This window comes from Ixodes scapularis, unplaced genomic scaffold (assembly GCF_016920785.2).
Source record: "Ixodes scapularis isolate PalLabHiFi unplaced genomic scaffold, ASM1692078v2 PGA_scaffold9__187_contigs__length_104089568, whole genome shotgun sequence".
In the NCBI taxonomy this organism is placed as follows: domain Eukaryota; kingdom Metazoa; phylum Arthropoda; class Arachnida; order Ixodida; family Ixodidae; genus Ixodes; species Ixodes scapularis.
This window is the reverse complement of record NW_024609884.1, coordinates 56,479,672-56,492,656: the sequence shown is the minus strand read 5'-3', so window position 1 is coordinate 56,492,656 and position 12,985 is coordinate 56,479,672. Positions and strand designations below refer to the sequence as shown.

General features: G+C 45.3%; 1 protein-coding gene across 1 annotated transcript in view; it reads left to right on the top strand.

The window, feature by feature from the left end:
- Positions 1 to 12,985, top strand: part of LOC8033259 — a 958,536-nt gene that overhangs the window by 909,055 nt on the left and 36,496 nt on the right. The window contains exons 25-32 of the mRNA XM_042287366.1: positions 236 to 968; positions 1,399 to 1,545; positions 2,472 to 2,701; positions 4,231 to 4,478; positions 7,436 to 7,644; positions 7,959 to 8,081; positions 8,614 to 8,616; positions 10,538 to 10,642. Of these exons, the coding sequence (XP_042143300.1) occupies positions 236 to 968; positions 1,399 to 1,545; positions 2,472 to 2,701; positions 4,231 to 4,478; positions 7,436 to 7,644; positions 7,959 to 8,081; positions 8,614 to 8,616; positions 10,538 to 10,642 (1,798 nt within the window). The remainder of the gene's footprint in view (positions 1 to 235; positions 969 to 1,398; positions 1,546 to 2,471; positions 2,702 to 4,230; positions 4,479 to 7,435; positions 7,645 to 7,958; positions 8,082 to 8,613; positions 8,617 to 10,537; positions 10,643 to 12,985) is intronic.

Below are 12,985 nucleotides of genomic sequence, written 5' to 3'. Positions count from 1 at the left end.
ACCAACGATTATAAAGTTAATTAACAAATTGTAGTTAATTAGTCAACTTAGCGTGATGATTATCCCCTGATCTAATGTCCGCCGAGCATGATAAATACACGATGAGGACGGCACTCGCTTAACTCTCATCCTCTTTGTTTTTAAATGTCTTTGAGCTAAAATCAAACACCTTGTAGATAATTCCGTCCCGATTTCCTCCGGGCGTTGCTCTGACCGAAAACTCGGACGTTTGCAGGCGGGACGGTTGCGGCAGCAGTCGCGCGGAGGACGAGAGCCTGTACATGCAGGACCTGGCGGCCTACATCCCAATCCAGGGGCTCAAGCACAACCACGACGTCAGCCTGATACCACTCCAGGTGGACACTGTAGACTTCCACGAACTGCAGATCCTCCATCACGGTTGCACCATCGTCCACTGGGAAGAGGACGGCTCCCGCTCGGTGCTGTGCTACGCACGCCTTGAAAGTCACAACGGAACGATAACTTGGTGCAGACCGACGTGGAGTGCCCTACAGGTATCCGGCCCGCGGGACTACTCTCTCAGCGCCAATATCGAGGAGTGTGTGCCCATCGGCGTCGTCCAGAAGTGCGAGACCGGCGAATCGTACCAGGCGGGCCTGGAAGAAGGTTTTGTCGACTTGCACATCGTCAAAGAAATTGTTTTGTGCCGGAGCTCGATCGAAGTGGCTGCTGTCGCCAGGCGGCACGGCCTGGAAGACTCAATCTGCGACCAAAACCTCCTGAGAATCAAATTCGGCACAGGGCTCTCTGAAAACAGGGTTCTTGAGTTCATTCTGCCGGGGACTCTCGCCGAAGTGTGGTACAAGAGTATACGGCGCCTTGTCGCCATGCTCAAGCAGCAGCGGCAGCTGTGCGACAGTCGTATCTATTGGCTCAAGGAAACTTTCCTCCAGCTCTACTACAACGAGCAGAACTGCAGTGGACCCACAGCTTTTGAGTCAATTAAGGTCAGTAGATCGTCCCGACCAGAAATTGTTTCCAGGGCATTTTGTCATTCCGAAATTTAACCCAACGCCCATTGTTCAACTATCAAGTGTCTGCTAACTTTTATTTTCGAGGAGCACACCCATGCAGCAAAGGTTAAGTCAAATCTGATACCTGGAGATTGCTATACAGCTTGCCTGATCATAGATGATGCAAGTTATACCCAAATCTATATGATAGTAGGAGGTGATAACGGGATTTTGGCTATCCATTTTAGATTGTTAGTTTTGTTCCCGCTTTCACTTTTATGTTTTTCACACTTGTGTTGTGAGCGAGATGAACAAACAAGAAGCCAGCACCCCGATTTCGGAGAAACCGACCTGTAATTGGGCATGTCTAAACATACCCTTTTCGTTTTTATTTTTATGTTTTTGTTTTTTCTTTGGCTTTCAGGCATTTGGAGGAAGAAAGTGGAGTGCATCATGGGTGGCGGGCAGCAACGCAGTTGAAGCATCAGCATTCAAAAGAGCCTCTAGCTTTGGTATGAGCACTAACAAGCTGCGGAAGAAAAAATCTTCTTCGTCCATGGTGCCTTTCAAGGTAACCGGTCTTTGAAATCAAAACAGGCCTTACAGCGCGTTTTTTTTTTTTTTCTCGAGTTCAGTTGATTTTTTTTTGCCGTCGAATAATATAAAAAATATGTTACAACGATTCCAAAGAAAAAAAGCAACAGAATCACGTTCTTAGTCAAAATTAGGTTTCAAAGCAATTATTACCCTCTAAATATATCTGAGAAGTTTGACATGTTCATCGACGTTTTCTAAAAGGACTGACCCTAGATATGCACGTGGATAAAATTGTTAAACATTTCTGTCTTTTTTTTTTTCTTAAGGAATGAAAGTATTTTAAGGAAGCAATATCATTTAAATTTAAATGTGTGTTATGAGTTCGATTCTCTTACAATCCTTGGAAATATCACGGTTCTTAATTATGGTGAGCGGAAAGTCCAGGTATTGCAAAATGTTGTTCATAAGACAGAATAAAAAAAAAAATAGGGACTAGGAATAGAAAATATAAGTTCCTAGCGTTCCAACTAGAATTCATTAATATCGTTTTGTTGCCTTTTACAATTCGTCCGGAGAATATAACGATGTCTGCAGTTGTTCGGCTGAAATTACTTTTTCACAGGTTGTGCTGAAAACAGTCGAGAGAGGGCACAGTGAGCGAATGTCCCAGAATCTTGGGGATGAGTTAATTCGACAAACACCTCCGCTGGAAACTTTTATCGGCAGAGAATTAGACGCGGGCTGCTTTAACGTGACCGCTACTATTGCCCGAATTCGAAACGCTCCCCTCGCGCACATTACAATTTTAGGAATAACACGGCGCAGCACGCCGAATCGACAGCTTACGGGCAGTTCCTGACAACGTCTTACTGTAGTCACCATACAGTAGGCTAGGGCAGTACGGAGTTCCCGTGGAGTCGCACAAATTAGACGAAGCGGTTGTCATTCTTCCTCTTCCAGGACGACAATGCCATCTTTGTGTTCGACATAGACGAAGGCCCTCCCCGCAAACCCAGCCCCACTGTGAAGAAACGCCGAGCCACGGTGAAGTCCTCACCCCAGATGCGCTCCCAGGAGTCGAGCCCTCAACGACTCAGCGTCTCACGCAGTTCCTCTTCCTGCGAAAACCTGAACCGCGTCGACGGCGGAGTCCCTGTCGTCCAGCCGATTCCGCAGACCGCTGGGTACATGCCTAAAATCTCGAAAGCTAAGAACAAATGGATGAAAAACAAAACGAGTCACGCGGAGAGCGTCACAATGGCCGCCCATGTTTCGCTATACTCCATTTCACCTTGAGTCGGAGCGCAGTTGACGCTACGAGCCGATGGGGCCAATCGAAGTGCTCGAAAAGTGTTACGGCATTTGTCGTCTTTCCGCGGGGGAGGTATCCCCAGCTAAACGATTCGCGCTCAGTGATTTCACCATGACCTTTCGCTTTGAGTCTGAATGTGTGTGTGCTTGTTCTAGCCGTTGAGTGCGCTCTGACCTATGGTGAAACGAAGTACCCGACGTTACCATTCTTCCTCAAGAGGACCTATCGGGCTAATACATGTCGATGGATATTCCACCACTTTTGACACGATCATTAATTCACGTTGAATTTCCTCCTTTAAAGTCAACCAGAGTCAAACTTACTTTTGTTGTTCTCGTTGAAGGGACCGCGCTGCTTTAAAACTTTACGGGTGGAGTTTTGATTTTCCTATGCAGCTGCGCAGCCGAGTCTTCGTGTATCTATTGATGTGTTAATGGCCGTACTTCATGCAGTGTCACATTAAAGAAAAGGTTAAGTCGCACAACCCCGTGTGTATAATACTACTTTTTTTTTTTTGAGGGTGAGATTGTTTGAAGCACTCGCGAAAAGTGTGAGCGCCAACAAGGTCGGATGTGTCCACGATACGCTCGGCAGAAGAAAAAAAATGAAAGAAAGAACTATGTGTACCTGTATATCAAACCACAATCGGCCTTGCAATTATTTATCCTAATTACGCTGTATTAGCTAGAATTTAGGTCATTGCCCGGACCGCGATGGTTCCTCATAGTGGGGTGCTCGTTATATCTGCACAGTGCATAGCATCAATGCGTCGTGGTTTAGTTGCATTTACTGAATTGCATTTTACATGTTTTATAAATACAGTTCACTACTTTCTTATATAAAGTCGAAAAAAATTGTGAAATATATAATTACTTTCTTTAAAAATGCGTTGCAGTTATTTGCATTTATTTCATAACTCTAACCATCATTGCGTATTCGCTGACAAAAAAAAACAAAAAAAAAACGCAGCTGCCTCATTTGGCTTGCGCCTAGCGCGTGGAGGCTAGTCTTCATTAAATTTTGCCTGTACTGTTAAGTGCAGTAAAAAAAACAGCGATCTATCAATATGAGTCACGTAGCGATATAATAAAACAACTGACTTTTCTGATACTCCAAAGCGGCTTTCTTTCAAATGAATAAAAAAAAACATGCTGAAACGAAAGCACGAGGTTTGACCGAACGTAAGACGCACGCTGTATAATTGCGGAACAAGGTCCTCAGATAAACATCACTCAAGTCGGGTAGCGACAGTAATATTGAAGTAATTCAATATATTTTTTTTTTAACAAATCACATTTGAAAAGTAATTTCTCCAAGTCTGCCGCACCGTGATGGGAACAGGCAGTTCAGTATCGAGGGTGTGCGGGCTGCAACCTGTCTCACGGCTGTCTTGCGTCTCGTTCGAAGGGACCGGCCGTGTCACGAATCCCGGGACCCGATCACCACCTCCGCTCTTCTGAACCGTCTAGTCATCACCAGTGGCAGCCGCCTCACCTTTTCTTCGTTCGTGGAACTCTTCCGATCGTTCATGGTCCACGCCCGACGCGACATCTTCGCTCTGTTCTGCGCCATGGCCACCGTATATTCGTTCTCGACGGATGAAGCCGAAAAAGCGGCCGCCGACAGATCCTCCAAGTCCACCACCAAAGCTCTCGGTGAGTACCGGACGAAGTGAGCGCGCTCACATCAAGTACACACGAGGAGGGTAGCCCGACGTTTGTAGTCGTCGGGAGTCACTGGCACGAGCGCAGCGCGGCCTGCGCCCGCGATCGTTGTGTTCCGTCGCGCTTTGGCTGCTTCTGCACGCTCGACGCTTACGAGACGCCCAAGTGTTAGGGAAGGAAGCAAGCTCGCGCTGAACAACTGAAGGACCTCCCTGCCGTTCTGCATGCTGTCAGCAAATATAGTTACAGTTGTTTCTAACGAGCATTGGAACTGATCGCTTGTACCATCAGACCCGCCATTATAATAAAGCATGGAGAAAGCTCGCACGATATCACGCGCAGCCAATGATGATAGCACTAATAACAATAATATGAACAATACATGTTATTGTACTTGGAACTTTCAACTCATGAGATGCGGGCCCGCCGCAGCCAATTATAGGTTGTAGGACTGATTCCGGGAACATCAAAGGCAAACTGAATTCGAAGAGAACCACTGATATGTAAACACAGATGCGTCAGTTACATACATAACGCATTAAAAATTACTTGCCAACTGAAAGATAACAGGTAAAAAGGCGGAGCTAACGACCTGTAAATATAATTTCGAAGGAAAAGAGCAAAAATTGTGAAAAGAAAAACAAGTTTCGATATATGGAAACATCCAACTCAAAACCATGCAAAGTCTTCCCGATCAGAAAAAGAGAAATCCGGCAGGCAAAAATGTAACAGACTTTCAAGAACAAAATTGAAACTCCTTAAACGTTTCTTCACGTTGCATACAATATAAGACACAAAAAAGGGAGTAATGCTATAGGGATTTCTGGTTTGTTTGTAATAAGTATCGTTATACGTTATTTACATGGTGTCTCTCCGGCGACTGAGAATAAAAAAAAAAAAAACTGCACTTTAACTAAAGTAATTATTCTTTCGGGATAACGTTCTCGGCCATGACGGGCGCAGGTCACGAATATTAAGTGATAATTTTAAAATTAGTCACCTAAGTTTGTGGCATTCGACTTCCACCGTCCGTCCGCCTCGATCCATTAACCAGGCCATCCAGGAAATCAAAGGAAGGGTTCTATTACCATACCAGTGTCCCAATCGCAGTCGCAATCACTATGCTTTGCGATGGATCGGCGGGGCCCAATTTGCCACGGCACTGAAGGGCTGAACCGCCGCCTTCAGCGCCGTGCGTGGGCGCGCGGCAAATCGCTGCGTCATGAGTCGCTGCGTCATGAGTCGCTGCGTCATGAGTCGGCGGGAAAATCCAATCAATCCTAAAATGTGTCGCAAGCTCTTGACGTCGTGCGGCTGCGGGGAATCGGTTATCGCGTGCAGCTTGTCCTCATGGGGTCGGAGAACTCCGTTACCAACTACGATGAAGCGAGTTGCATCCTTACGGAAATAAATTGGCAGATTGCAATTGATCGTGGACAGTCCTGCCGTGCTCGAGGTGTTCCTCGAAAGACTGGAAAAAAACAACGACGTCACCTATGTAGGTCATCGCAACCTCGTACATACTTCGTGTCGGCTCTTGTTAATAAGTTTCACTTATTACTTTGGGAATATTCGCCTTAGCTAACATTCGAATTACAGATGTTGTGCCTATCATCAAAATATGCCATCGCTGTAATTAAATTGTTAAAATCAATGTGACCAAATTTTGCTTCGCGCTATTCCCTCGTAAATTTACGTCGTTTGGAGACTGGGATACTAAAACAAAGATAAACAAAACAAAAAACTGAAGTTTTTTTTTTTTTAATTGCAGCCGCGGATAGCGAGCCATCGCGAATCAGCCTGGTACGTTATCTAAGGGTCATGTGGTCCTAGAAATGGCACCCCACACTCTGATGTCTCCGCGAGCGTTAAGCGTTTTGAGCATTTTTTTTTCTCTCCTTATTATCGGTATAGCAGACTCTAAGACAGCATATAGTATATGCGCTATTGAATAACGCAGGGAAGAATTTAGTCATCTGACTTCTTATTTTTATTTATTTGCAAGACACTGCAGGCCAGTAATCCGGCTCAGGCAGGAGTGGATGAGGTTTCTCTTCACACACAACTGTTATAGCATATTTGGGTGACGGGAAAAAATTTCTAATTGGAATGTTCCATACAAGACGATTGCTAAAAAATTAGTTATGGTATTTCTGTTAATTAGATCGCTAATTATCTCTCTTTATTTCTATCCAGATATCCGCCGTGGTTGATAACATTATCCCAAAGTAATCATTTCTTTGTTTCAACTGTCTTTTGTTTTACATATTCTCAGTCGTTGGTGACGCATACAGTATCTCGCTCTCATGTTTCTTTTCACCAAACATTTGAAATTTAGATCAAGAAGTGAATCCGGTAATCTATTATAAATATCCGCCAACTGAACACTGTATAACTCGAGGGGTCATAAATAACTACATCGCAAGTGTTCGCAATGGCTTCTCTTTGATAAAAGTATAAAAAAAAACATGGGAGGCATACATGAGCAAATTAATCTTTGCTTTGTTCATCCGCAATTATGTACGTTACCCTCTCAAGATTGTTTTAAGAAAGACATTACCAACCTTGCTTTGGTACAAAAATTAACTATTTGCATACACAGTAACACCGTAATACAATACACCCTAAGCCAATGAATTATCCAGCATATCTCTGACAACGAAGGGTAGAAACATTTTCGCATAATACAACAGACATGACACGCTACGCAGTTTTAATGCCAATGTAATTAAGATCGTAATTCCAAGACAGCTCACTTCAGAAGAGTATGGCTAAGTTTTTTTTTTTTTTTTGTCTTTTTTTTGTGTGTGTGTTCACATATTCAAGGGGTATACAAAAAATAGAATGCATTTAAATGTATTGTAAAGTCATACATATTACTCATAGGAAAGATACATTATTTTGTATGTTGAAAGTGTTTCGAGCCAACGCTTATTTGTATATCTCAGGGCTGATTACGCGAGGCACGAAGTACGGCTGCCCCGATCCGGACCAAGACAAAATATTCCACGTCGTTTCCTCATCGAGCGCATCAACAGACCCCGATCAACCGGAAGTATCAAAGAGTCCCGTCATGGAACCTTCCGTCTTCCAGAAATTCCTCGAGACTCAGCAAGGAGAGATCCTCACTGAGACAGAAGTTATCAAGCTAATCCAGGTAACGTTGTTCACAACCCATATCCAGACTGTCTGCTTTAAAAACATCAAAATTGTATCCTTCCTAAAGTTTCTTAGATTCAACGCCTTGAAAACCCAAGACGTAGGAACAAAAAAGTGCGCACGCAAACCCACACACACAGACACACACACACAGTCTCTCTCTTCCTCTCTCTTTCTCTCTCTCTCTCTCTCTTGTTCCTAAGTCTCGGGGATTTCAAGATGTTGAAAGTTCACTAGCTCGTCTGCATGTTCTCTTTTAATTTTTTCTTTAAATTGTTCAGTGCATGACCTTTTCTTTTTATTGTGTTCCAGCGTCACGAACCCAACGACCTTTTGAGGAGGCACGGTCGCCTCTCCTTCGAAGGTTTTGCCCGGTATCTCATGGACAAGGATAATTTCGCCTTCGTTCCAGAGACCATCTCACCTGAGCTAGACGTAAGCACAGAAACTTGCATGCGTATTGCATAAACCATGTTATACATTCATCATAAGTCAGACCGCAGTCGAGGCTAGCTAACGCCATTTGGAATAATGAAAACCCGTGAGCAGTCTTCTCTGCGTCCACGTAACATCCTCGCAGTCGGATGACGCCAACTCAGTCATTGGGCCCGAGCCCGACGCCGAGTGTCCTTCGACGCATTGACTGGGCACGAAGCCCGTCCGACAGCTGACGCAGCATTCGTGTCCAGTCCGTTTCTGCACTCGATCCCACTGGGATGGTGATGCTAGTCCATTTCGATGTCACCAGGTGGTAGGCTGGCTGACACCGGAACGCGTTCACTGCGCGACACTAGATTCGTTCGATTTACCCGCACCTTCTGCACCGGGAGGCACTCACTTGATCGAATGACGTTTTAGCGAACGCCCACGTTTCATCGAATGACACTTTAGCGAATAGTCGGACGCCGCGAAGCGGCGTTTTCGGGTGGGCCAAATGAGTTCATATTTTTGTAATGAGTTGCCGCAGACTGTCGCCGCGAAGCGGCGTAAAGCGCAGCGCGACGGATGGGTTAACGCGCGCCCCCGTTATTCGCTAAAACGATCATTCGCTCAAATGTCGCCGTTCGCTAAAATGTCATTCGCTCTTGTGATATGGACCCTTCTGCACCAGTGCAGAAGAGTGTAGGGCAGTGTACTTCCGGTGTGTGTATTGAGATACGACCGGAAGTACACCACCCTACTCTTTCCTCCACCGGTGTAGGAGGTGCAAGTAAATCGAACGAAACTACTGTTAGCACAAACACGACATTAACGCTTTTTTTTTTTTTTTTTTTGGGGGGGGGGGGAGGCATTTTACTTTTAAAGGATATTTGCGGTCATCAAATTTTCCTGCTTAGGTTAGTGTCCCAAATGACAACTTTTTTTCGCAGTGGTGGTTTTTATGACAGCCCTTCGATTCTAAAGGAAAACAAAAGAGAAGGCGGCGATTACTTGTTCGCGCTAACGATGTCGCGCAGTGTACACACAGACTAAAAGCGAAAAGTCACGGTGAACCCTAAGCGATTGATTGGCACCATTGGCTCGTAACGTTGGCTGCGCCTTAACTTAAGGACCACCGACAACTTCCATATCGAAACTTTTTTATGTTCTGAAACGCTTCAAGAGCGCGTGATAAAACCGTCAAAACCAAAAAAAAAAAAAAAAAACATTTATTTGAGAAAACTAATTTTCGAGTTGCCGAAACAGCCGGTCAACGATCCGCGACCTCCTCCCCAAAATTGGGGGCGAGACGCGAATTCGTACTCCCTGTTACAAAGACGTAGTTGGCAAAGGCACTTTTTGAAAATTTAGAGACGTGCGAGCTGCATGTATGTAACAATTGTTGATAATGGCATTCAGCAAATATGATTTTGTTACAGTTATGAACACACCATGCCGCTGACTTCGAAATATAAAAAAAAACTCAGAGGCCAGAAGTGTTGCGAGGCATCAGCCGCCCGCTGGATTTTTTTCTTAATATTTCCAACGTGGCGGCGCTCGGCTATGTTGAAAAGCTGGTCAAGCACACAATGAATACTCAGCACGAGCGGAGGTTAAAGTAACCTATAGCCTGTCAAGAGCAACAGCTTTAACAGTGCAAAATGCATCTGGTGAACGCCGACTCTCACTCAGGAAGCGCTCAAACGCTACAGAGACTATGGCGGTCAGATTTGGGTACGTGCAGTGAATCATTTTGGCAGTGATGAAGCGATTGCGCTTGTTCGGTGTGCACACTCGTGCCTCTTGTTATTGTTGGTCTCTCCTTAACATGGGCTAACCATAAAGGCTACATGCGCGGTTGAATAACTTTAGCTGGAGTTCCAGCTGCAGAATGTTTGTGCCGTCGACGTGTGATTAAACGCAGAAACCTCGTGTCTGCAATTTTCGCGATTAGTCAATGTAACCGGAGACAAAGTATAGTAAACGACGCTTCTTTCTCTTTGCCGGGCACTTGGAGGAAACATTCCTGCCAAGGGATTTGCTTGTGACAGCGTCTCGCAGGCGATCATGTCGTTTACTTCTCACGTTTTGTATGTATGTTTGTTCGATAATGGTGAGAAGCTTTTTGTATAATGCACGTGTCTCGCCGAGGGCCTTGTGGATGTCTCGCACCTCAGCTTCCTTTTAGATACTTGAATGGCTGCGTCCAAAGGTTATCACGCATGCCCCAAGACAACCATGCAAAACCTAGAGCATCAAAGCTTCAGGCGATTGTGGTAGGGCCGCTCCCCAGTACGATACAAGATCGTGTGCCATGTTGTGTTTGATAGCCGCACCCTTTGGTGACACTTAGAAGTCAAGAGTCCGAATTTCCGCCTCCGTTAACTTCAGATTTCCTTGCGTCCTTCCTAAGAAAATTATCTGGGAAATATTACTTGAATAACCACAGAGTGGGTGTTCTTTGTTGCCAGGATATGGACTATCCTATGGCATACTACTACATTGCATCATCTCACAACACCTACCTGACCGGCCACCAGCTGAAAGGGGAGTCTTCGGTGGAACTATACAGTGAAGTACGCTGTCTCTCTTTTATTTTTATTCCTTTCTTTGCCTCGAGGTTTGCAGCGAAAGCGACGAGAAGCTTTGAAAGGTGCTCTTGAAGCATGAGTGCCCACTTATGCCTTGCATGCCTCGCTTTGCCTTGCAAAAGAGCTCAGCAACAGTGTCGTTGAAAGTGCAAAATTAGACGTTAGGTTTTTAGGCAGCGTGAGTTCAGTTAGCCTTTGAGGTAGGGCGACATTTCTACACGCTGTAGATGAGAAATTGAGCAAGTGAAGTGTGACTGCTAGCCTGGGGTCTTTTACGCACTATGCCGCTGATTTTCACCCCATAGTAATATATAGCTTGTAAGTGTCGCCACTGCTGGTAACTGACGGTTATTTCTACTCACTGGCTTGTTCGAACTACAGCTTCTGCGGTGTGAAACTAACATGGCGAACCGAACACTCGCGGCGCATAGAATACTGGCATGGAAGCCAGTTTTTATGCGCCGCTTGTATACGCATAGCCTGAATTGAAAGGTTAAAAGGCGCGAACACACAGGACGAAAAGCGCGAACACACAGGACGAAACACGACGACGTCGTCATGTTTCTTCCACCCAGTCTCAGGTGGTCTAAAAAATGGTAAATGTATAGTTTGACACGAGCGTTAATGCGACTGAGTCCCTTTTGAAAGGAAAACTAACTTCCGTGTATCTCCCACAACAGTGAGGGACGTAGGCAGCCCCTAAACATACAGCCTCCGACACGTGGTCAGTGTGGCCAGAGAAAAGAAATAAACAACTTCACAATAGCGAGATTGAACGAAGAAACTTTGCAAAAAAAATAAGAACGAATGGTAGAAAATCTCTGAATGTTTCCGAATCCACAAATTCACAACGCTATGCCGAGTCATCTGGCAAGGGCACGCAGCCGAGATAAAAGACCGGTTTAGTATATAGCATTGCTGGCTCTTACGTACGCAATACAAAACAGTATAGCGTACGCTAAAAACGACCTACTCGGGCCGATTTTAATTGTGCGTTACGTTGTCGAGTGAACATCTCACATGATCTTGTTGATTCAATTTGTCAGTGCCGTAGAATTCCGCGTGCTTACAGTGCCACTGTGTTCTTCAAAAGAAATATAGAAAATGAAAACGTTTCCAATCATTTTATTTTAAATTAAACCACGCCGTAGCTGCCTGGTCAAGCGCGCTTTTCTGCAGGTTACGGAGGCTACGAGTACAAGTGCGTAGCCAAACTCGATCACAGAGCCTCCGTCAATCGTCCCGTGGAAACGGCACCTTTTATCAATGCTATCGCGGGAAGAAATTCATGACCTATACTGATGTCCAGTGCATCAACTTCGGCGATTTCTGGAAGAGTCGTTCGTCCGTCGGCGATGAACTGCGCGAAGAGGCTTAGCGTTGAGCAGATCGCAGCGTTGACACACATTGCGAGCGGTGGACATTTTCACGATGCATTCCTTCAGCTCCACGGCGATACGATTCAACCGCGACAGGTCCTGGAAAGAATTGCCGAGCTAAACACCGCGCAATTTCACGTGACACTGAACTTCGCGGATGCCACGTCGCCCTTGCTGCGCCAGTCGAGGTAACTGCCATCTTGAAACTGGTGCTCTCGCTAGGCCCGAGATCTCTCCAGAACTTCCCGGAAATTCCGCAACGCGAAATTCCCAGCGTTGCGTGCGTACGCAGTGCGATAGCCCTTCTATTGCGTTCTGCGCATGCGCACTCTCGATCCGCAATTTCTTTCCGTACGCAAACTTTTAGCGTACGGTCCACTAAAACTGTCGAATGACGAGGTACGTGATACGTCCATGTCACACTTCTGTACATCACTGCGGACGAAAGTTTCAGTGCTCTTTCTGCGTCCAGTTTTGGAATCAAGCGAGAAAAACGCAAACTGATCGATGAATATATTGAAGCCCGTTGGCATTTCGAAAAATGCTTAAATTGGTTTAGCCGCTTAGTCTAACTGCTGTCAATTCTACAATTTTAACATTAAAAAATCCAATCAAATTGAAAACTAATTAATCGGTTTTAATTAATTAGCCAAATCACCGTGACGGTTATTCGTTTCTGTGATTATCTAATGTTTTATCTAATCTCCGCCGAACATGATAATTAGGGGGGGGGGGGGGGGGAGGGAGGCGCCCGTGAAACTCTCAACTCCCCTCACCCCCCCCCCCCCCCCCCACCCTGTCTTTAATATATATGTTCGAATTGAAATTAAGCAGACTGTATATATCGAGTCTCAAAAACACTGTTCGAATTGCACGGGCTGTAATGTCAATCAGTTGAAGAATGAAGCTACGCAATCTTTCTGACGCCTTTCGCAGTATTTTATATCAT